This window comes from Oncorhynchus masou, chromosome 33, assembly GCF_036934945.1.
Source record: "Oncorhynchus masou masou isolate Uvic2021 chromosome 33, UVic_Omas_1.1, whole genome shotgun sequence".
NCBI lineage: Eukaryota > Metazoa > Chordata > Actinopteri > Salmoniformes > Salmonidae > Oncorhynchus > Oncorhynchus masou.
Genome location: NC_088244.1, coordinates 12,933,239 through 12,959,738, shown reverse-complemented (window position 1 = coordinate 12,959,738; position 26,500 = coordinate 12,933,239). Strand labels below are relative to the sequence as shown.

At 46.1% G+C, this 26,500-nt stretch overlaps 1 protein-coding gene across 1 annotated transcript in view; it reads left to right on the top strand.

Moving 5' to 3' along the window:
- The window catches only part of cacna2d3a (calcium channel, voltage-dependent, alpha 2/delta subunit 3a), a 348,945-nt gene that overhangs the window by 245,358 nt on the left and 77,087 nt on the right, over window positions 1–26,500 (top strand). Inside the window, exons 14-19 of the mRNA XM_064956460.1 lie at window positions 38–55; window positions 18,748–18,819; window positions 19,081–19,161; window positions 20,739–20,813; window positions 22,505–22,588; window positions 25,890–25,961. Of these exons, the coding sequence (XP_064812532.1) occupies window positions 38–55; window positions 18,748–18,819; window positions 19,081–19,161; window positions 20,739–20,813; window positions 22,505–22,588; window positions 25,890–25,961 (402 nt within the window). The remainder of the gene's footprint in view (window positions 1–37; window positions 56–18,747; window positions 18,820–19,080; window positions 19,162–20,738; window positions 20,814–22,504; window positions 22,589–25,889; window positions 25,962–26,500) is intronic.

Here is a 26,500-nt window from a genome sequence, read left to right as displayed (position 1 = left end):
TGTCTGTTTTCTTCTCGTTTAAATCTCCTCTCTGTAGCTCCCTCAGGCTCAAAAGGTAAACAGTCTGACTGGAGGTCTGTCTCTCTCCCGCTCACCACCGTGTCTCTATGTGTGTGTGTTTGGATTTGTTCACCTGTGTTTGCAGCGTGGCGTGTGTCCATGCGTGTTTGAGCACCTGTCTCCGGTGTGGAATGGTCACATCCGTGTTGGAGCTCACATTTTAAGACACAGCGTAGTTAAGAGATCTCCCATGGCTTTGATGTGTGATATGGTGTGTGTTGCTTTATTTGGTCATTTATTTGGAATGATTCAACCACCTGGATTCCGATGCCGGCTAATGCATTTCTGTCATTGGTGGTACTGTTTCATTGCATTCATCACCTGCACTTCTGATCACACACACACACACACACACACACACACACACACACACACACACACACACACACACACACACACACACACACACACACACACACACACACACACACACACACACACACAGACTCACAAGCTTACCCACACGCACCCATGTACATGGACGTAACCACACACACACACACACACACACACACACACACACACACACACACACACACACACACACATAAATAAATAAACCCACTCTCACACATTACCACTTTTTTATCCATCATTGGTGTTGCTTTGCTGATATGTGTGCACGCTTGTGTGTGTGTGTGTGTGTGTGTGTGTGTGTGTGTGTGTGTGTGTGTGTGTGTGTGTGTGTGTGTGTGTGTGTGTGTGTGTGTGTGTGTGTGTGTGTGTGTGTGTGTGTGTGTGTGTGTGTGTGTGTGTGTGTGTCAGTGTTAAAATGCACTCACTGTTACTAACCAGAGAGTAGAAAAGGTAATTGCCTATAATGGCTGTTGTGATGATTTTTCGTGATGATTCTTCTCTTCATAGTTGGTGCTTTGTGATGAATATGTCGTGGTGGAGCAGAACTTCTGCTGAGTGCCTCCATAAGCAGAACGATAATGATCCTGAAGCAGAGAGGGTTTATGGAGGAGCGCGGCAACGGACAATTCAGATCAACGCAGAAAATAGCACTCCCATCACTGCACTGCCATGAGTCTGCCATACCACCGTACCACACACACACAGTCTGACAGAGCGTTGGAGAAGCACATGAGTCCCTCACAGTCATCCACGTAACACCTGCCTAACCCACCCCACGAAATACACACATAGGGTAGAAGTAGTGGTGGCTATTCAGCATAATATTCTGTCAGCATTGAACTTTTTTATCCAATTGTTTTCATTGTAGATTCAGGTTTTAGGCTGATTGTTAGATGCAACGGTGACACCATACTGAGATTCAGGGCTTGTACCTGTCTGATTGGTAGATTCAGGACTGTTTCCTTTCTGATTGGTAGTTTTAGGGCTGCGTCCCTGTCTGATTGGTAGATTCCAGGATGCGTCCTGTCTGATTGGTGTATGCATGGTCCTGTCTCATTTGTAGATTCAGCTCTGATTTCTGTCAGATTTTTAGATGTAGGTCTAATACCTGTCTGATTGGTAGATTCAGGGTTGATTCCTGTCTGATTGGTAGACTCAGGGCTCTGTCCTTTCTGATTTGTAGATTCAGGGCTGCGTCCTGTCTGATTTGTAGATTCAGGGCTGCGTCCTGTCTGATTTGTAGATTCAGGGCTGCGTCCTGTCTGATTTGTAGATGCAGGGCTGATTCCTGTAGGTTGATTTGTAGGTTGATGACTGAAGACAAAGTAACATATTGATTTCTAGCAGATTTGTATCTCTCCCTGAACTCCTGTGAGTTCAGCCTGTCCTTCCCCCCCTTCTCTTCTCTCCACCCCTCCCGCTACTTTCCTCTCCCTTGGCTCAGCAGTTCCATCCATCTTTCTCTCCTTCCCTCTCCTCCTCTCCCTCTGCTTCTTTACCTCCTCATTCCCCTCCTCTCCCTCTTCCTCTCCTCCTCTGGGCCCACTAGTTTCATCCATCATTCTGCGGATCATTTGGCTTTGTCCCCAACCACCTGAAAAACTTACAGGGGAGTGAGACGGAGAGGCCAAGGGGAGGGAGAGAGGGGGAGAGGGGGAGAGGGGGAGAGGAGTTTTGAAGGAGGGTGAGGATCACTGGGAATTGGTTATGTCATGTGTTACAGAAATTTTTGTGTAGTGTATGCAGTCTGGGTGGAGGTGGTGTGTGTGTGTGTGTGTGTGTGTGTGTGTGTGTGTGTGTGTGTGTGTGTGTGTGTGTGTGTGTGTGTGTGTGTGTGTGTGTGTGTGTGTAGAGGTCTAGAGTTGTATATTTATCCCCCAGGAGGGCCCTATAGAGGGCCTTACAGTCAGCCCTCACAGTCCAATCATCATTAAGCCTGATCGCCATGGGAACAAAGGTCGCCACAGTCACCGGTATGCCATTTGTCACGGCAACCCAGATTCCAGGGTGTCCTGAAACCATGAAAGGCTGGCATGGTCCCCTTGTACCACAGTCCCAGGTGGGGTGTCAGTAGTAAGCAATAAGTGTGTGTGTGTGTGTGTGTGTGTGTGTGTGCGTGCGTGCGTGTGTGCGTGGACGCTGGAAGATTCTGACCTGTATCTTTATGAAGGACTCCTATGCCCCATTTATTAACACTGACACCATGAGCCCAAGAGACACAGACACACACACACTCACAAACACATTTTTCTCCCACTCATGACGTGGCACCATCTTTATGAATGAATAGATACGTTTCTAGCTACGGTACAAAAATGAATAACTAACTGATGATCCACTTCCTTGCGAAGTGGTTTGGTACATAAGCTCTGTTTAATGGCCACTACGAATAACCTTGTTTCTTGGTGCCAATAGCCAAAACATTTAAGGAAAAATAAGGAAAATGTCTTCACGCTCTAATGAATGACTATGGTGGTGGAACTGAGAGATATTTGGGCAGGTTTACCTCCAATAGATGGAGGAAATGACTGCCTTCTCCCATGATGCCTCTGTAATCACCCGCTAATTATGTCATTTCCTGGAGCAGCTGTGCAGGTCTGAGCATCACCTGGATTCTCTGAGTGAGATCATCCATTCACACACACACACACAGGGAAATGCATAGTTTTCAAATCAGAGCTCATTCACCCAGAGACACACAGGGAATCAGGCTCTGTAACACACATAATCACCCCTAAACTGCAACATCTACCAACCACTCGCAACTTTACCTGCCATACACTGGGGACATACCAACATTACTGTTTCACATTCTAGAGCATTCTCAAAATATAAAAGATATCTGAGTCCGTTGTTCAGATCTGCATAGTTGCTGCCAGCAGGCTCTGCTGATGTACTGAGAAGCTCCACCTGTTCATTTATGGATCAATGTCATATGATCTGACAGAGACACTCAGTCTGGAGATAAAGTTAGTATTTTTAGACAAGGTCCTGTGTCTTCGTCCCTGTCCTTTGATCGATTTGCCAGCGTCCAGCCAGCAGTGTAATTTGTTGTTGGTGTTGAAAGTGTAATGTTTTGTTGGTGTTGGCATTGGGTGCTGTATTTATGTATTGTTGTCATCCTATCCCATCCTATCCAATCCTATCCCATACCATCTATTCCCATCCCACCATATCCCATCCTATACTATCCAATCATGTGCTATCCTTTCCCATCCTATCACATCATATCCCATCCTATCACATCCTATCCTACCATATCTATCCCTTCCTATCCCACCTATTCCATCCTATCCCATCCCATCCCATCCCATTCAATCCCATCCTAGCCTATACAATCCTATCCTATCCCATGCTAACCTATCATGTCCCATCCTATCCCATCCTGTCCCATTCAATCCCTTCCTATCCCATCCTATCCTATCCTATCCCATCCCATCCTATCCTATCCTATCCTATCCTATCCTATCCTAGCCTATCCCATCCAATCCCATCCTATGCCATCCTATCCTATCCTGTACTATACAATCCCATCCTATAATATCCCATCCTTTCCTATCCCATCCCATCCCATCCTAGCATAACCTATCATATCCCATCCCATACTATGCCATTCCATCCTATCCCATTCTATCCTATCCCATCCCATCCCATTCTATCCCATCCCATCCCAGCCTATCCCATCCTATCTCTTCCTATCCCAACCCATCCAATAACATCCCATCGCATCCTATCCTATTCCATCCTTTTCAATCCCATCCCACCATATCCCATCCTATCCTATACTATCCAATCATGTGCTATCCTTTCCCATCCTATCCCATCCTATCACATCCTATCCTACCATATCCTATCTTATCCCTTACTATCCCACCTATCCCCATCCTATCCCATCCCATCCCATTCAATCCCATCCTAGCCTATACAATCCTATCCTATCCCATCCTATAGTATCCTATTCCATCCCATCCCATCCCATTCTTTCCCATCAAATCAAATCAAAAATCAAATCAAATGTATTTATATAGCCCTGCGTACATCAGCTGATATCTCAAAGTGCTGTACAGAAACCCATCCTAAAACCCCAAACAGCAAGCAATGCAGGTGTAGAAGCACGGTGGCTAGGAAAAACTCCCCAGAAAGGCCAAAACCTAGGAAGAAACCTAGAGCGGAACCAGGCTATGAGGGGTGGCCAGTCCTCTTCTGGCTGTGCCGGTTGGAGATTATAACAGAACATTGACACGATGTTCAAATGTTCATAAATGACCAGCGTGGTCGAATAATAATAATCACAGTAGTTGTCGAGGGTGCAGCAAGTCAGCACCTCAGGAGTAAATGTCAGTTGGCTTTTCATAGCTGATCATTAAGAGTATCTCTACCACTCCTGCTGTCTCTAGAGAGTTGAAATCAGCATGTCTGGGACAGGTAGCACGTCCGGTGAACAGGTCAGGATTCCATAGCTGCTGGCAGAACAGTTTAATCTGGAGCAGCAGCACGGCCAGGTGGATTGGGGACAGCAAGGAGTCTTCATGCCAGGTGGTCCTGAGGCATGGTCCTAGGGCTCAAGTCCTCCAAGAGAGAGAAAGAAAGAGAGAAAGAGAGAATTAGAGAGAGCATACTTAAATTCACACAGGGCACCGGATAAGACATAACTGACCCTAGCCCCCCAACACATAAACTACTGCAGCATAAATACAGGAGGGGTCAGGAGACACTGTGGCCCCATCCGATGATCCCCACGGACAGGGCCAAACAGGAAGGATATAGCCCCACCCTCTTTGCCAAAGCACCGCCCCCACACCACTAGAGGGAGACCTTCAACCACCAACTTACCATCCTGAGACAAGGCCGAGTATAGCCCACAAAGATCTCCGCCACGGCACAACCCTAGGGGGGGCGCAAACCCAGACAGGAAGATCACATCAGTGACTCAACCCACTCAAGTGACACACCCCTCCTAGGGACGGCATGAAAGAGCACCAGTAAGCCAGTGACTCAGCCCCTGTAATAGGGTTAGAGGCAGAGAATCCCAGTGGTATCCAATACTATCCAATCCCATCATATCCCATCCTATTCCATCTTATTCAATTTCATCCAATCCTGTCCTTTCTCATCCTATCCCAGGCTATCCCATGCTATCCCATCCTATCCTATCCCACCCTATCCTTTCCTGTCTTATCCCATCCTATTCCATTCTATCCCATCCCATCCTATCCCATCCCATTCTATCCCATCCTATCACATCCTATCCAAACCTATCCTATCCTATCCCATCCTATCTCATCCCACCCTATCCCATCCCATCCCATTCTATAAAATCCCATTCTATCCTATCCTATCCCATCCTATCCTATTCCTATCCTATTCCATCCCATCCCATCCCATTGTATCCCATCCTATCCTATACTATCCTATCCCATCCCATCCCATCCTATCCTATCCTATACTATCCTATTCCATCCCATCCTATCCTATCCTATCCTATTCCATCCCATCCCATTCTATCCAATCATATCATATACTATCCTATCCCATCGTATTCCATCCTATCCTATTCCATCCCATCCCATTATATCCCATCCTATCTTACCCTTTCCCATCCTATCCTTTCCCATCCAATCCCCTCCTATTCCATCCTATCCCATCCTCTCCTATCCTTTCCCATCCCATCCTATCCCATACTATCCTATCCCATACTATCCTTTCCCATCCCATCCTATCCCATCCCATTATATCCCATACCATCCTATCCCATCCCATCCTATCCCATCCCATCCCATCCTATCCCATCCCATCCTATCCCATCCTGTCCTATCCCATCCCATCCTATCCCATCCCATCCCATCCCATCCCATCCTATCCCATCCCATCCTATCCTATCCCATCCTATCCCTTCCCATCCTATCCAAACCTATCCATTCCCATCCTTTCCCATCCAATCCCCTCCTATTCCATCCTATCCTATCCTATCCTATCCCATACTATCCTCTCCCATCCCATCCTATCCCATCCCATCCTATCCCATACCATCCCATCCTATCCCATCCTATTCCATCCCATCCCATTCCATCCCATCCCATTCTATCCCATACTATCCTTTCCCATCCCATCCTATCCCCTCCCATCCTATCCCATCCCATCCCATCCTATCCCATCCTATCCAAACCTATCCTATCCTATCCTATCCCATCCTATCTCATCCCACCCTATCCCATCCCATCCCATTCTATAAAATCCCATTCTATCCTATCCTATCCCATCCTATCCTATTCCTATCCTATTCCATCCCATCCCATCCCATTCTATCCCATCCTATCCTATACTATCCTATCCCATCCCATCCCATCCTATCCTATCCTATACTATCCTATTCCATCCCATCCTATCCTATCCTATCCTATTCCATCCCATCCAATTCTATCCAATCATATCATATACTACCCCATCCCATCGTATTCCATCCTATCCTATTCCATCCCATCCCATTATATCCCATCCTATCTTACCCTTTCCCATCCTATCCTTTCCCATCCAATCCCCTCCTATTCCATCCTATCCCATCCTCTCCTATCCTTTCCCATCCCATCCTATCCCATACTATCCTATCCCATACTATCCTTTCCCATCCCATCCTATCCCATCCCATTATATCACATACCATCCTATCCCATCCCATCCTATCCCATCCCATCCCATCCTATCCCATCCCATCCTATCCCATCCTGTCCTATCCCATCCCATCCTATCCCATCCCATCCCATCCCATCCCATCCTATCCCATCCCATCCTATCCTATCCCATCCTATCCCTTCCCATCCTATCCAAACCTATCCATTCCCATCCTTTCCCATCCAATCCCCTCCTATTCCATCCTATCCTATCCTATCCTATCCCATACTATCCTGTCCCATCCCATCCTATCCCATCCCATCCTATCCCATACCATCCCATCCTATCCCATCCTATTCCATCCCATCCCATTCCATCCCATCCCATTCTATCCCATACTATCCAGTCCCATCCCATCCTATCCCATCCCATCCTATCCCATACCATCCCATCCTATCCCATCCTATTCCATCCCATCCCATTCCATCCCATCCCATTCTATCCCATACTATCCTTTCCCATCCCATCCTATCCCCTCCCATCCTATGCTATCCCATCCTATCCCATCCCATCCCATCCTATCCCATCCTATCGAAACCTATCCTATCCTATCCCATCCTATCTCATCCCACCCTATCCCATCCCATCCCATTCTATAAAATCCCATTCTATCCTATCCTATCCCATCCTATCCTATTCCTATCCTATTCCATCCCATCCCATCCCATCCCATTCTATCCCATCCTATCCTATACTATCCTATCCCATCCCATCCTATCCCATCCTATCCTATCCTATTCCATCCCATCCTATCCTATCCAATACTATCCTATTCCATCCCATCCCATTCTATCCAATCCTATCATATACTATCCTATCCCATCCTATTCCATCCTATCCTATTCCATCCCATCCCATTATATCCCATCCTTTCCCATCCAATCCCCTCCTATTCCATCCTATCCTATCCTATCCTATCCCATACTATCCTCTCCCATCCCATCCTATCCCATTCCATCCTATCCCATCCTCTCCTATCCTTTCCCATCCCATCCTATCCCATACTATCCTATCCCATACTATCCTTTCCCATCCCATCCTATCCCATCCCATTATATCCCATACCATCCTATCCCATCCCATCCTATCCCATCCCATACAATCATATCCCATCCCATCCTATCCCATCCTGTCCTATCCCATCCCATCCCATCCCATCCTATCCCATCCCATCCTATCCTATCCCATCCTATCCCTTCCCATCCTATCCAAACCTATCCATTCCCATCCTTTCCCATCCAATCCCCTCCTATTCCATCCTATCCTATCCTATCCTATCCCATACTATCCTCTCCCATCCCATCCTATCCCATACCATCCCATCCTATCCCATCCTATTCCATCCCATCCCATTCCATCCCATCCCATTCTATCCCATACTATCCTTTCCCATCCCATCCTATCCCATCCCATCCTATGCTATCCCATCCTATCCCATCCCATCCTATTCCATCCTATCCCATCCTATCCAAACCTATCCTATCCTATCACATCCTATCCTATTCCTATTCCTATCCTATTCCATCCAATCCCATCCCATTCTATCCCATCCTATCCTATACTATCCTATCCCATCCCATCCCATCCTATCCCATCCCATCCTATCCTATACTATCCTATCCCATACCATCCCATCCTATCCCATCCTATCCTATCCTATTCCATCCCATCCTATCCTATCCAATACTATCCTATTCCATCCCATTCTATCCCATCCTATCCTATACTATCCTATCCCATCCCATCCTATTCCATCCTATCCTATACCATCCCATCCCATTATATCCCATCCTATCTTACCCTTTCCCATCCTATCCTTTCCCATCCAATCCCCTCCTATTCCATCCTATCCCATCCTCTCCTATCCTCTCCCATCCCATCCTATCCCATCCCATCCTATCCCATACCATCCCATCCTATCCCATCCTATTCCATCCCATCCCATTCCATCCCATCCCATTCTATCCCATACTATCCTTTCCCATCCCATCCTATCCCCTCCCATCCTATGCTATCCCATCCTATCCCATCCCATCCCATCCTATCCCATCCTATCCAAACCTATCCTATCCTATCCCATCCTATCTCATCCCACCCTATCCCATCCCATCCCATTCTATAAAATCCCATTCTATCCTATCCTATCCTATCCCATCCTATCCTATTCCTATCCTATTCCATCCCATCCCATCCCATTCTATCCCATCCTATCCTATACTATCCTATCCCATCCCATCCCATCCTATCCTATCCTATACTATCCTATTCCATCCCATCCTATCCTATCCTATCCTATTCCATCCCATCCCATTCTATCCAATCATATCATATACTATCCTATCCCATCGTATTCCATCCTATCCTATTCCATCCCATCCCATTATATCCCATCCTATCTTACCCTTTCCCACCCTATCCTTTCCCATCCAATCCCCTCCTATTCCATCCTATCCCATCCTCTCCTATCCTTTCCCATCCCATCCTATCCCATACTATCCTATCCCATACTATCCTTTCCCATCCCATCCTATCCCATCCCATTATATCCCATACCATCCTATCCCATCCCATCCTATCCCATCCCATCCCATCCTATCCCATCCCATCCTATCCCATCCTGTCCTATCCCATCCCATCCTATCCCATCCCATCCCATCCCATCCCATCCTATCCCATCCCATCCTATCCTATCCCATCCTATCCCTTCCCATCCTATCCAAACCTATCCATTCCCATCCTTTCCCATCCAATCCCCTCCTATCCTATCCTATCCTATCCCATACTATCCTTTCCCATCCCATCCTATCCCATCCCATTATATCCCATACCATCCTATCCCATCCCATCCTATCCCATCCCATCCCATCCTATCCCATCCCATCCTATCCCATCCTGTCCTATCCCATCCCATCCTATCCCATCCCATCCTATCCCATCCCATCCTATCCCATACCATCCCATCCTATCCCATCCCATCCCATTCCATCCCATCCCATTCTATCCCATACTATCCTTTCCCATCCCATCCTATCCCCTCCCATCCTATCCCCTCCCATCCTATGCTATCCCATCCTATCCCATCCCATCCCATCCTATCCCATCCTATCCAAACCTATCCTATCCTATCCCATCCTATCTCATCCCACCCTATCCCATCCCATCCCATTCTATAAAATCCCATTCTATCCTATCCTATCCCATCCTATCCTATTCCTATCCTATTCCATCCCATCCCATCCCATTCTATCCCATCCTATCCTATACTATCCTATCCCATCCCATCCTATCCCATCCTATCCTATCCTATTCCATCCCATCCTATCCTATCCAATACTATCCTATTCCATCCCATCCCATTCTATCCAATCCTATCATATACTATCCTATCCCATCCTATTCCATCCTATCCTATTCCATCCCATCCCATTATATCCCATCCTTTCCCATCCAATCCCCTCCTATTCCATCCTATCCTATCCTATCCTATCCCATACTATCCTCTCCCATCCCATCCTATCCCATTCCATCCTATCCCATCCTCTCCTATCCTTTCCCATCCCATCCTATCCCATACTATCCTATCCCATACTATCCTTTCCCATCCCATCCTATCCCATCCCATTATATCCCATACCATCCTATCCCATCCCATCCTATCCCATCCCATACAATCATATCCCATCCCATCCTATCCCATCCTGTCCTATCCCATCCCATCCCATCCCATCCTATCCCATCCCATCCTATCCTATCCCATCCTATCCCTTCCCATCCTATCCAAACCTATCCATTCCCATCCTTTCCCATCCAATCCCCTCCTATTCCATCCTATCCTATCCTATCCTATCCCATACTATCCTCTCCCATCCCATCCTATCCATACCATCCCATCCTATCCCATCCTATTCCATCCCATCCCATTCCATCCCACCCCATTCTATCCCATACTATCCTTTCCCATCCCATCCTATCCCATCCCATCCTATGCTATCCCATCCTATCCCATCCCATCCTATTCCATCCTATCCCATCCTATCCAAACCTATCCTATCCTATCACATCCTATCCAATTCCTATTCCTATCCTATTCCATCCAATCCCATCCCATTCTATCCCATCCTATCCTATACTATCCTATCCCATCCCATCCCATCCTATCCTATCCCATCCCATCCCATCCCATCCTATCCTATACTATCCTATCCCATACCATCCCATCCTATCCCATCCTATCCTATCCTATTCCATCCCATCCTATCCTATCCAATACTATCCTATTCCATCCCATTCTATCCCATCCTATCCTATACTATCCTATCCCATCCCATCCTATTCCATCCTATCCTATTCCATCCCATCCCATTATATCCCATCCTATCTTACCCTTTCCCATCCTATCCTTTCCCATCCAATCCCCTCCTATTCCATCCTATCCCATCCTCTCCTATCCTTTCCCATCCTATCAAATACTATCCTATCCCATACTATCCTTTCCCATCCCATCCTATCCCATCCCATTATATCCCATACCATCCCATCCCATCCTATCCCATCCCATCCTATCCCATCCTGTCCTATCCCATCCCATCCCATCCCATCCTATCCTATCCTATCCCATCCCATCCCATCCTATCCCATCCCATACCATCCTATCCCATCCCATCCCATCCTATCCCATCCCATCCCATCCTATCCCATCCCATCCTATCCCATCCCATCCCATCCTATCCCATCCCATCCTATCCTATCCCATCCTATCCCATCCCATCCTATCCCATACCATCCTATCCCATACCATCCTATCCCATACCATCCTATCCCATACCATCCTATCCCATACTATCCCATCCCATCCCATCCCATCCTATCCCATCCCATCCTATCCCATCCTGTCCTATCCCATCCCATCCCATCCCATCCTATCCTATCCTATCCCATCCCATCCCATCCTATCCCATCCCATACCATCCTATCCCATCCCATCCCATTCTATCCCATCCTATCCTATACTATCCTATCCCATCCCATCCTATCCCATCCTATCCTATCCTATTCCATCCCATCCTATCCTATCCAATACTATCCTATTCCATCCCATCCCATTCTATCCAATCCTATCATATACTATCCTATCCCATCCTATTCCATCCTATCCTATTCCATCCCATCCCATTATATCCCATCCTTTCCCATCCAATCCCCTCCTATTCCATCCTATCCTATCCTATCCTATCCCATACTATCCTCTCCCATCCCATCCTATCCCATTCCATCCTATCCCATCCTCTCCTATCCTTTCCCATCCCATCCTATCCCATACTATCCTATCCCATACTATCCTTTCCCATCCCATCCTATCCCATCCCATTATATCCCATACCATCCTATCCCATCCCATCCTATCCCATCCCATACAATCATATCCCATCCCATCCTATCCCATCCTGTCCTATCCCATCCCATCCCATCCCATCCTATCCCATCCTATCCCTTCCCATCCTATCCAAACCTATCCATTCCCATCCTTTCCCATCCAATCCCCTCCTATTCCATCCTATCCTATCCTATCCTATCCCATACTATCCTCTCCCATCCCATCCTATCCCATACCATCCCATCCTATCCCATCCTATTCCATCCCATCCCATTCCATCCCACCCCATTCTATCCCATACTATCCTTTCCCATCCCATCCTATCCCATCCCATCCTATGCTATCCCATCCTATCCCATCCCATCCTATTCCATCCTATCCCATCCTATCCAAACCTATCCTATCCTATCACATCCTATCCAATTCCTATTCCTATCCTATTCCATCCAATCCCATCCCATTCTATCCCATCCTATCCTATACTATCCTATCCCATCCCATCCCATCCTATCCTATCCCATCCCATCCCATCCCATCCTATCCTATACTATCCTATCCCATACCATCCCATCCTATCCCATCCTATCCTATCCTATTCCATCCCATCCTATCCTATCCAATACTATCCTATTCCATCCCATTCTATCCCATCCTATCCTATACTATCCTATCCCATCCCATCCTATTCCATCCTATCCTATTCCATCCCATCCCATTATATCCCATCCTATCTTACCCTTTCCCATCCTATCCTTTCCCATCCAATCCCCTCCTATTCCATCCTATCCCATCCTCTCCTATCCTTTCCCATCCTATCAAATACTATCCTATCCCATACTATCCTTTCCCATCCCATCCTATCCCATCCCATTATATCCCATACCATCCCATCCCATCCTATCCCATCCCATCCTATCCCATCCTGTCCTATCCCATCCCATCCCATCCCATCCTATCCTATCCTATCCCATCCCATCCCATCCTATCCCATCCCATACCATCCTATCCCATCCCATCCCATCCTATCCCATCCCATCCCATCCTATCCCATCCCATCCCATCCTATCCCATCCCATCCCATCCTATCCCATCCCATCCTATCCTATCCCATCCTATCCCATCCCATCCTATCCCATACCATCCTATCCCATACCATCCTATCCCATACCATCCTATCCCATACCATCCTATCCCATACTATCCTTTCCCATCCCATCCCATTGTGTCCTATCCCATACCATCCTATCCCATACTATCCTTTCCCATCCCATCCCATCCCATCCTATCCCATACCATCCTATCCCATCCCATCCTATCCCATACCATCCCATCCCATCCTATCCCATACCATCCTATCCCATCCCATCCTATCCCATACCATCCTATCCCATACCATCCTATCCCATCCCATTGTGTCCCATCCCATCCTATGCCATCCCATTGTGTCCTATCCCATCCCATTGTGTCCCATCCCATCCTATCCCATCCCATTATGTCCTATCACATCCTATCCCATCCCATTGTGTCCCATCCCCTCCTATCCCATACCATTGTGTCCTATCCCATACCATCCTATCCCATCCCATCCTATCCCATCCCATTGTGTCCTATCCCATCCTATCCCATCCCATCCTATCCCATCCAATTGTGTCCCAGCCCATCCTATCCCATCCCATTGTGTCCTATCCCATTCCATCCTATCCCATTGTGTCCTATCCCATCCCATTGTGTCCCATCCTATCCCATACCATCCTATCCCATCCCATTGTGTCCTATCCCATTCCATCCTATCCCATCCCATTGTGTCCTATCCCATTCCATCCTATCCCATCCCATTGTGTCCTATCCCATTCCATCCTATCCCATCCCATCCTATCCCATCCCATTGTGTCCTATCCCATCCCGTTGTGTCCCATCCCATCCTATCCCATACCATTGTGTCCTATCCCATACCATCCTATCCCATACCATTGTGTCCTATCCCATACCATCCTATCCCATCCCATCCTATCCCATCCCATTGTGTCCTATCCCATCCCATTGTGTCCCATCCCATCCTATCCCATCCCATTGTGTCCTATCCCATCCCATTGTGTCCCATCCCATCCTATCCCATCCCATTGTGTCCTATCCCATACCATCCTATCCCATTGTGTCCTATCCCATACCATCCTATCCCATTGTGTCCTATCCCATACCATCCTATCCCATCCCATCCTATCCCATCCCATTGTGTCCTATCCCATACCATCCTATCCCATTGTGTCCTATCCCATACCATCCTATCCCATTGTGTCCTATCCCATACCATCCTATCCCATTGTGTCCTATCCCATACCATCCTATCCCATTGTGTCCTATCCCATACCATCCTATCCCATTGTGTCCTATCCCATACCATCCTATCCTATCCCATCCTATCCCATCCCATTGTGTCCTATCCCATACCATCCTATCCCATTGTGTCCCATCCCATCCTATCCCATACCATCCTATCCCATTGTGTCCTATCCCATCCTATCCCATCCCATTGTGTCCTATCCCATACCATCCTATCCCATTGTGTCCTATCCCATACCATCCTATCCCATCCCATCCTATCCCATCCCATTGTGTCCTATCCCATACCATCCTATCCCATTGTGTCCCATCCCATCCTATCCCATACCATCCTATCCCATTGTGTCCTATCCCATCCTATCCCATCCCATTGTGTCCTATCCCATACCATCCTATCCCATTGTGTCCTATCCCATCCTATCCCATCCCATTGTGTCCTATCCCATCCTATCCCATCCCATTGTGTCCTATCCCATACCATCCTATCCCATTGTGTCCTATCCCATCCTATCCCATCCCATTGTGTCCTATCCCATACCATCCTATCCCATTGTGTCCCATCCCATCCTATCCCATACCATCCTATCCCATTGTGTCCTATCCCATCCTATCCCATCCCATTGTGTCCTATCCCATACCATCCTATCCCATTGTGTCCCATCCCATCCTATCCCATACCATCCTATCCCATTGTGTCCTATCCCATCCTATCCCATCCCATTGTGTCCTATCCCATACCATCCTATCCCATTGTGTCCCATCCCATCCTATCCCATACCATCCTATCCCATTGTGTCCTATCCCATCCTATCCCATCCCATTGTGTCCTATCCCATACCATCCTATCCCATTGTGTCCTATCCCATCCTATCCCATCCCATTGTGTCCTATCCCATACCATCCTATCCCATTGTGTCCTATCCCATACCATCCTATCCCATTGTGTCCTATCCCATTGTGTCCCATCCCATACCATCCTATCCCATTGTGTCCTATCCCATACCATCCTATCCCATTGTGTCCTATCCCATACCATCCTATCCCATACCATCCTATCCCATTGTGTCCTATCCCATACCATCCTATCCCATACCATCCTATCCCATTGTGTCCTATCCCATACCATCCTATCCCATTGTGTCCTATCCCATACCATCCTATCCCATTGTGTCCTATCCCATACCATCCTATCCCATTGTGTCCTATCCCATACCATCCTATCCCATTGTGTCCTATCCCATACCATCCTATCCCATTGTGTCCTATCCCATACCATCCTATCCCATACCATCCTATCCCATTGTGTCCTATCCCATACCATCCTATCCCATACCATCCTATCCCATTGTGTCCTATCCCATACCATCCTATCCCATTGTGTCCTATCCCATTGTGTCCTATCCCATACCATCCTATCCCATTGTGTCCTATCCCATTGTGTCCTATCCCATACCATCCTATCCCATTGTGTCCTATCCCATACCATCCTATCCCATACCATCCTATCCCATTGTGTCCTATCCCATACCATCCTATCCCATTGTGTCCTATCCCATACCATCCTATCCCATTGTGTCCTATCCCATACCATCCTATCCCATTGTGTCCTATCCCATTGTGTCCTATCCCATTGTGTCCTATCCCATTGTGTCCTATCCCATCCCATCCTATCCTATCCCATTGTGTCCTATCCCATACCATCCTATCCCATTGTGTCCTATCCCATTGTGTCCTATCCCATACCATCCTATCCCATTGTGTCCTATCCCATACCATCCTATCCCATTGTGTCCTATCCCATTGTGTCCTATCCCATACCATCCTATCCCATACCATCCTATCCCATTGTGTCCTATCCCATACCATCCTATCCCATTGTGTCCTATCCCATTGTGTCCTATCCCATACCATCCTATCCCATACCATCCTATCCCATTGTGTCCTATCCCATACCATCCTATCCCATTGTGTCCTATCCCATTGTGTCCTATCCCATACCATCCTATCCCATACCATCCTATCCCATTGTGTCCTATCCCATACCATCCTATCCCATTGTGTCCTATCCCATTGTGTCCTATCCCATACCATCCTATCCCATTGTGTCCTATCCCATTGTGTCCTATCCCATTGTGTCCTATCCCATACCATCCTATCCCATACCATCCTATCCCATTGTGTCCTATCCCATACCATCCTATCCCATTGTGTCCTATCCCATTGTGTCCTATCCCATACCATCCTATCCCATTGTGTCCTATCCCATTGTGTCCTATCCCATTGTGTCCTATCCCATACCATCCTATCCCATACCATCCTATCCCATTGTGTCCTATCCCATACCATCCTATCCCATTGTGTCCTATCCCATACCATCCTATCCCATACCATCCTATCCCATTGTGTCCTATCCCATACCATCCTATCCCATTGTGTCCTATCCCATTGTGTCCTATCCCATTGTGTCCTATCCCATACCATCCTATCCCATACCATCCTATCCCATTGTGTCCTATCCCATACCATCCTATCCCATTGTGTCCTATCCCATACCATCCTATCCCATACCATCCTATCCCATCCTATCCCATCCTATCCCATGCTATCCTATCCCATACCATCCTATCCCATTGTGTCCTATCCCATACCATCCTATCCCATACCATCCTATCCCATTGTGTCCTATCCCATCCTATCCCATTGTGTCCTATCCCATGCTATTCCCTTCTTTCCCAGCCTATCCGATCCTTTCTCATCCTATTCCATTCTACCCCTGGGACATCCATCAGTAAGAATTGGACTGTGTGGAGGCTGACAACACATTACACATCGTGAGACATTTTCTTACCTCAAAAGTGGTCCTCAAAAGTGGTTTTCCAAAGTTAATAATGTTCCCTTCCTTGTTGTTCTAAAGGTCCTTCACATGACATCTTTTGCACAAAAGTTAATACCACTAGTTGGCTGTGGTGTGACATTCATATTTGTGAATATGTGTGAAAGTTGTATTTTATATACTGTTCTTTCTCAGAGGAGGTCTGTAAGTTGGTGTAGAGGTTCAGGGGAGGGTTTTGTGACCCCAGGCCTGCACAACGATAATCCTACTCTATGCCCTTGAACAGAGTACTTAACCTTGCTTGGATCTATTTTTAATACTATCAACCTGATATCTGTAAATAGACACTATCTACTTCCAGATTCGGGGAGCCTTTGGTAAAAATACAATATCCTAATTATTCCCACAGTCTTTTGGGAGAGATAACCATCCTGTACTTAAACAGTGCCTGTGGCTGAGATTGACTCTGCTCATGATCAAAGACAGACCATGATTAAACACATTTAAAGACACATAATAAACATTATTATACATGTGACTAAAAATGTAAGGCCTTGCTCACTGTGGGTGTAGTGGGAAGGGTTCACAGGCTTGGTATAATCGTATATGTACATAAGGAAATAAGAGAATGTTGCGTTGAACTGCAGTTTGGCAACTATTCTGATCTTCACCTCTTTCAAACTCTACTACAATCACAATATGTGAGATCACACAGTGCTTGTTTGATTTCCAGTGGAGGGTTTACATACCCAGCCACTAACTGTCGCTGACAGGACACCGGTAAATGGTAAATGGTTCTGTAACAAGGTTGTATTCATTAGTGCACACCATATAAAGCAGTAGAAAAATGTTTTGCAATGGGAAACGAGTGTATCTTATTGGATAAGTTCAGGTTAGTCCCTCCTCATTCCGGCCGTTTGCTTCCGTTTAGTTCCTAGTGGATAAACCCCAGCTGTGACAACAGCAGAATGGCACTCCGTTCTGACGACATCCACTGTATTCCAAAATGTGCCTGTTCTTTTTTCAGAACAGAATTCAAAAGTTATTGATGAACAATTAGGGTCTTATGTATCTTCTTTGCTTCCTTCTTTGTCTCCTTCTTTCCTTCTTTCAGCTGGAGGATGGTCAGGGTCCTATTTTGATGACCACTGTGGCCATGCCTGTGTTCAGCACCAAGAATGAGACGGTGAGTACACACACACACACACACACACATAAGCACACACACACAGAGACGGACACACACACACACACATGCACACACATACACACACGCGCACACAGACACAGTCGCACACACACACAGACGCACACACACACACACACACACACACAGACACACACACACACACACATGCATATACCACACACTCTTGACCAACGAATTGTCTTGATGTTATCCAAATGTTGTGTTGATCCTTTCTGTTTGTTGTGTGCATGTTTCCAGAGGAATAGAGGCATCCTGCTAGGTGTGGTTGGTACTGATGTTCCTGTCTCTGAGCTCCTCAAAACCATCCCAAAATATAAGGTACTGTCCTTTGCCCAACTTCAGTCTTCACTGAAAACATCAGAAAATGACAATGAGCTAACACATAGCACTGTTGCTACTTTCACTAGATGATTACAATGAGCTAACACATAGCACTGTTGCTACTTTCACTAGATGATTACAATGAGCTAACACATAGCACTGTTGCTACTTTCACTAGATGATCACAATGAGCTAACACATAGCACTGTTTCTACTTTCACTCGATGATCACAATGAGCTAACACATAGCACTGTTGATATTTTCACGAGATGATTACAATGAGCTAACACATAGCACTGTTGCTACTTTCACTAGATGATCACAATGAGCTAACATATAGCTCTGTTGATACTTTCACGAGATGATCACAATGAGCTATCACATAGCACTGTTGATACTTTCACTAGATGATCACAATGAGCTAACACATATCTCTGTTGCTACTTTCACTAGGTGATCACAATGAGCTAACACATAGCACTGTTTCTACTTTCACTGAACGATCAGATTGAGGTAACACATAGTACTGTTGATACAGTCAGTGGATGGTCAGATGAGCTAACAAAAAGCACTGTTGATACTTTAACTAGATGATCAGAATGAGCTAACACATAGCACTATTGATACTTTCACTGATTAATCAGAATGAGCTAACACATATCACTGTTGATACTTTCACTGAATGAAACTGTGGCAGAGCACTCAAGAACAGCAAGCACATTCTAATCAGAGATATTGTTCAACATTTTCAGAGAGATCGTTTGAACCTCCTGCCTCATACCTTATAATAGCATGTAATTGTATCATCTGCAGACTACTGGCTTTTTATCTGGACTTCCGCTGGAGGATGGGGGAGTTGATTATTATTCTATAGGAGGGATGAGAGATTTAGATGTGGGATGTGTTTTGACATTTAAAAGCATGTTATTTAGTTCAGACCACATTCACTGACAGGGTTGCGTCTGGAATCAGTGAAACACACGCATGCGCACGCACACACACACACACACACACACACACACACACACACACACACACACACACACACACACACACACACACGCACACACGCGCACACACGCACACACACACACACACACACACACACACACACACACACACACACACACACGCACACACGCGCACACACGCACACACACACACACACACACACACACACACACACACACATACAAACCACCTTGTTATGGAGAAATGTAAATGAGTCACTGTGGAAATGCAATGATTCTGGCTCCAAAACATACAAAGAGCTTGATTACGCTCATCATCACTTTTCATATTCATATTTTAGTTTATGTGTGTATGTGTGTATGCCTGGATTTGGTATAGTTCCAAAACTGTTCATATCTCTCTCCACCACTGTATGTGTAATTATGTGTGTGTGTCCATGTGCGTGTATGTGTGCGTGTATGTGTGTGTGTGTGTGTGTGTGTGTGTGTGTGTGTGTGTGTGTGTGTGTGTGTGTGTGTGTGTGTGTGTGTGTGTGTGTGTGTGTGTGTGTGTGTGTGTGTGTGTGTGTGTGTGTGTGTGCTCGTATATGCATCTGTTGCAGCTGGGCATCCATGGTTACGCATTCGCCATAACTAACAACGGGTACATTCTGACCCACCCTGACCTCAGACCATTGGTGAGTATCACAATACATCTAATATCAACTAACCCTAACCCTTAGAACAGCAGAGAGAGGAGCAGAATCTAGAATACACCAAATCACTGTCAAAACACACCTTTCAGCTGTGTGTGTGGAGGGGAGGGGGGATTTGTAGATGAGCAGACTGTGTTCCAGACATTACCGGGCTGTGAATACAGCTACTGTATAACTGTTATTAACTATATCTTCAGAGAACAGGTGAAGAGAGAGGAAGGAGAGAGAGAAGGGGAGAAAGACATGGCAGAAGGAGAGAGGAATGAGAGAGGGCGAGAGAGATAAGGATAATGTGTAGTAGAGAGAGAGAGGAGATGGGGATAGAAGAGGAGAGGGGGATTGGGTAGAGGAAGAGATTGACAGGGCAGGAGGAGAGAGGAATGATAGAGGGGAAGAGATGTATACAAGGTAGGAGGAAAGAGGAAAGGGAGAGAAATATTGGAGGATGAGAGAGAAAGGAGAGGGAGGACAGGAGAGGGCTGGAGCGGAGGACAGGCAGACAGGGAGAGTAGTTAATAGATGTCTAATTAGAGACTGTAATGAACAGTGTTTAAGAGCTAATGAGGGGTAGGAGGCTGTCCTTTCACTGACAGATGAATGGAGCAGGGTGATACACACGCACACACACACACAGACAGACACATGCACAGTGTGTTATAGAAAGTGGACTAAAGACATTTGTCTGGCCAGAGGCCCTCTTCACTGAAACAGAGGTGAACTGCTGTCATGTATTTCTAATGGCTTATATCAAACAGGCTCACTGTAACCCAGGAGAGGAGAGGGGAGGAGGAGAGGGGAGGAGGAGAGGAGAGGAGGAGAGGAAGAGAGGTGAGGAGTAGAGGAGTGGAAGAGAGGAGAGGAGGAGAGGTGAGGAAGAGAGGAGTGGAAGAGAAGAGAGGAAAGGAGGAGAAGTGAGGAAGAGAGATAAGAAGGAGAGGAAGAAAGGAGAGGAGAGGTGAGGAGGAGAGGATAGAGGGGAAGAGGAAAGGTGAAGAGGAGAGGAAGTGAGTTGAGGATGAGAAGAAGAGAAGAGAGGAGGAGAGGAGGAGAGGTGAGTAAGAGAGGAGAGGTGAGGAGGAGTGGAGACGAGTGGAAGAGAGGTTAGGAGGAGAGGAAGATAGGAGAAAAGGAGAGGTGAGGAGAAGAGGTGAAGAGTAGAGGAGAGGTAGAGAGGAGAGAATGAGAGGTGAGGAGGAGAAATAAGGAGGGTAGGAAGACAAATGAAGAGGATAGGAAGAGAGGAGAGGAGGATAGGAAGAGAAATGAGGAGGATAGGAAGAGAGGAGAGGAGGGATCAGGGTGATTTGTCGACTTAATGTCAACATTATGAAAGGGTCATGTCCACACCACTCTCCTGACTCTACTAATGATAATATCAATGTTAGATCATACACACCCAGGTTAACCCCGCCCTCTTACGAGAGAGAGATAGAGAGAGAGAGAGAGATGGTGAGGTAACAGTTTATTCAACTACTAACCTGATTCACTCTTAGTCCCTTATCAATCACATACAGATGAAGGGGTTGGGACTATGCAGCACGGTTCATTTACACTTGTGTGTGTGTGTGTGTGTGTGTGTGTGTGTGTGTGTGTGTGTGTGTGTGTGTGTGTGTGTGTGTGTGTGTGTGTGTGTGTGTGTGTGTGTGTGTGTGTGTGTGTGTGTGTGTGTCTAGTATGAGGAGAGTAAGAAACGTAGGAAGCCCAACTACAGCAGTGTGGATTTGTCTGAGGTGGAATGGGAAGACAAGGACGACACAGTAAGACTCACTATTACAAACATCTCTGATGTATTCAATGACATGTATTACATTTATAATAGCTTCATATTGTTTGAAAATGTATCATTAGTCTTAAAACATGCTGTGAACTCGGACTGAGCTATAGGCATACCATAACGCTTTCACAATGTTCTCAGCTTAGCGAAGCCTGATGAAGTCAATTCGTGACCTTGGGACATAAGGTTCTATATGCGCAAATCATATTTCTGAGATACTGAGCAGATCTCTGACCTCAGAACTCAGATCTCAGATTTCAGACCTCAGACCTTCAGAACTCAGACCTCAGGTCTCAGATTTCAGACCTCAGACCTTCAGAACTCAGACCTCAGGTCTTCAGAACTCAGACCTCAGATCTTCAGAACTCAGACCTAAGACCTCAGATCTCAGACCTCAGACCTTCAGAACTCAGACCTCAGACCTTCAGAACTCAGACCTCGAGTCTTCAGAACTCAGACCTCAGATCTTTAGAACTCAGACCTCAGATCTCAGATTTCAGACCTCAGACCTTCAGACCTCAGGTCTTCAGAACTCAGACCTCAGAACTTCAGAACTCAGAACTCAGACCTTCAGAACTCAGACCTCAGACGTTCAGAACTCAGACCTCAGACCTTCAGAACTCAGACCTCAGGTCTTCAGACCTCAGACCTCAGACCTTCAGAACTCAGAACTCAGACCTTCAGAACTCAGACCTCAGACCTTCAGAACTCAGACCTCAGACCTTCAGAACTCAGACCTCAGACCTTCAGAACTCAGACCTCGGGTCTTCAGAACTCAGACCTCAGACCTTCAGAACTCAGACCTCAGACCTTCAGAACTCAGACCTCAGACCTTCAGAACTCAGACCTCGGGTCTTCAGAACTCAGACCTCAGACCTTCAGAACTCAGACCTCAGACCTTCAGAACTCAGACCTCGGGTCTTCAGACCTCAGACCTTCAGAACTCAGACTTCAGAACTCAGAACTCTTTCATAACCATCAAGGTCTTCACCTTATTAAAGGTACCTAAAGTGCATAGAATCAAATTCCAGAGACATTTCTAAATCATGTATTGTAGGTTGTTGCAATCACAGATAGACCCATATTGCTTTAAAATGTCAACATGTCAATACGGGTCCAGCTATTAAGTTCTATCTGACACTTTGGAGTTAGATATGTCCAGTTTTTAACCTCCACAGGATCAGTGTGTCCCCCCTCCACCCCACACCCCCCTTCCCCCACCCGCGGGGCGGATGAGCTAACGTGCGCTAATGTGATTAGCATGAGGTTGTAAGTAACAAGAACATTTCCCAGGACATAGACATATCTGATATGGGCAGAAAGCTTCAATTCGTGTTAATCTTACTGCACTGTCCAATTTACAGTAGCTATTACAGTGAAATAATACCATGCTATTGTTTGAGGAGAGTGCACAATGACAACGTTGAAAATTTATTAATAAACCAATTAGGCACATTTGGGCAGACTTGGTCCATTGGATCAGTCTAAAACTTTGCTCATCTATTTTATTTTTTACTAGGCAAGTCAGTTAAGAACCAATTCTTATTTTCAATGACGGCCTGGGAACAGTGGTTTAACTGCCTTGTTCAAGGGCAGAATGCCAGATTTTTACCTTGTCAGCTCGGGGATTCGTTCTTGCAACCTTCCAGTTACTAGTCCAACGCTGTAACCACTAGGCTACCTGCCACCCCGCTCATACAGTGCTGCCATCTATTGGCCAAAATCTAAATAGCCCCTAACCTGGAATAATACATTGTGGCCTTTCTGTTGCAGTTCAGAGATGATGGAACAAAATAAAATAAAAAAATTAAAATCATGTATTTTTCTTTGTATTATATTTTACCAGATCTAATGTGTTATATTCTCCTACATTAATTTCACAAATTCACAAACTTTAAAGTGTTTGCTTTCAAATGGTATCAAGAATACTTCAGGTCCAGAACTACAGGTAGGTAGATTTATTTTAGGTGAAAATTGGAAAAAAAGGGTCCAATACATGTATTATAAAATGTATTATGATCATTAGACGAAAAACGATGTGACAACATCATTTACTTTAAGATTTCTGACATGGTTGTATTTTTGCTAGTGTGCCATTATTCCTAGCTAGACTAGCCTAAACCATACTTAGAGGGAGATGGCAAAGACTTGGGGCGGCAGGGTAGACTTGGGGCGGCAGGGTAGACTTGGGGCGGCAGGGTAGACTTGGGGCGGCAGGGTAGACTTGGGGCGGCAGGGTAGACTTGGGGCGGCAGGGTAGACTTGGGGCAGCAGGGTAGACTTGGGGCGGCAGGGTAGACTTGGGGCGGCAGGGTAGACTTGTAGACTAATGGTGAACTAGGATCCTATGGTTCTAATGATGAATTAGGATCTTATGGTTCTAATGGTGAACTGGGATCCTATGGTTCTAATAGTGAACTAGGATCCTATGCTTCTAATGGTGAACTAGGATCCTATGGTTCTAATAGTGAACTAGGATCCTATGGTTCTAATGGTGAACTGGGATCCTATGGTTCTAATAGTGAACTAGGATCCTATGCTTCTAATGGTGAACTGGGATCCTATGGTTCTAATAGTGAACTAGGATCCTATGCTTCTAATGGTGAACTGGGATCCTATGGTTCTAATAGTGAACTAGGATCCTATGCTTCTAATGGTGAACTTAGCCTTAAGTTGCTTTTGGGAAACTGGGCCCTGGACATTTATGGTTTACCTACAGGTAACCATAATAAAGGAAACACCAACATATAGTGGCTTAATAGGGTGTCGGGACACCACCAGCCAGACCAACTTAAGTGCACCTTGACATAGATTCTAAGTGTCTGGAACTCTACTGGAGGGATGTGACACTATTCTTTCATGAGAAATTCCGTCATTTAGAAAAAAAATGTATCATGGTGAAAAACGCTGTCTCACCACTCCAGAATCCTCCAGTGTTCAATTGGGATGAGATCTGATAACTGAGATGGCCATGGCACATGTCTTACATTGTTTTCATGCTCATCAAACCATTCAATGAACACTCATAGACATGGTAGCCAAAATAATGGCCTAAATAATGGTTTGCCCAGAATTTTGATACATGACCCTAAACATGATGGGATGTTAATTGATTAATTAACTGAGGAATCACACATTTGTGGAAGCATCTGCCTTCAATATACTTTGTATCCCTTACTTACTCAAGTGTTTCCTTTATTTTGGCAGTTACCTGTATGTGCTCAGCTATGCATTCTGTGAGGGTGAACTCTGTGACTGATGGACTGTCTGTTCTTTGTCTCAAGCTGCGTAATGCCATGGTAAACAGGAAGACTGGCACCTTCTCCATGGAGGTAAAGAAGACTGTGGACAAAGGGGTAAGTGTGTATGTGTGTGTGTGTGTGTGTGTGTGTGTGTGTGTGTGTGTGTGTGTGTGTGTGTGTGTGTGTGTGTGTGTGTGTGTGTGTGTGTGTGTGTGTGGGGGGGTGTCTGTGTGTGTGTGTGTGTGTGTGTGTGTGTCTGTGTCTGTGTGTGTGTGTGTGTGTCCGTGTGTCTATGTGTCTGTGTGGGTGTGTGTGTGGGTGTGTGTTTGTGTGTGTGTGTGTGTGTGGGGGGGTGTGTGTCTGTGTGTGTGTGGGTGTGTGTGTGTGTGAGTGTGCGGGTGCGCGTGTGTGTGTGTGTGCGTGTGTGCGTTTGTGTGTGTGTGTGTGTGTGCGTGCGTGCGTGCGTGCGTGCGTGTGTGTGTGTATGTGGACTGGATTTAAGTCCATCTTTACTGTTGTGGTCCAGATTGTGCAGTTCATACATACTGCTTCTGATATTTTGCACATTCTTATGGAGAGAGGGCCATCACACACACCCTCACAGACACACACACCCCCTCACAGACACACACACCCTCACAGACACACACACA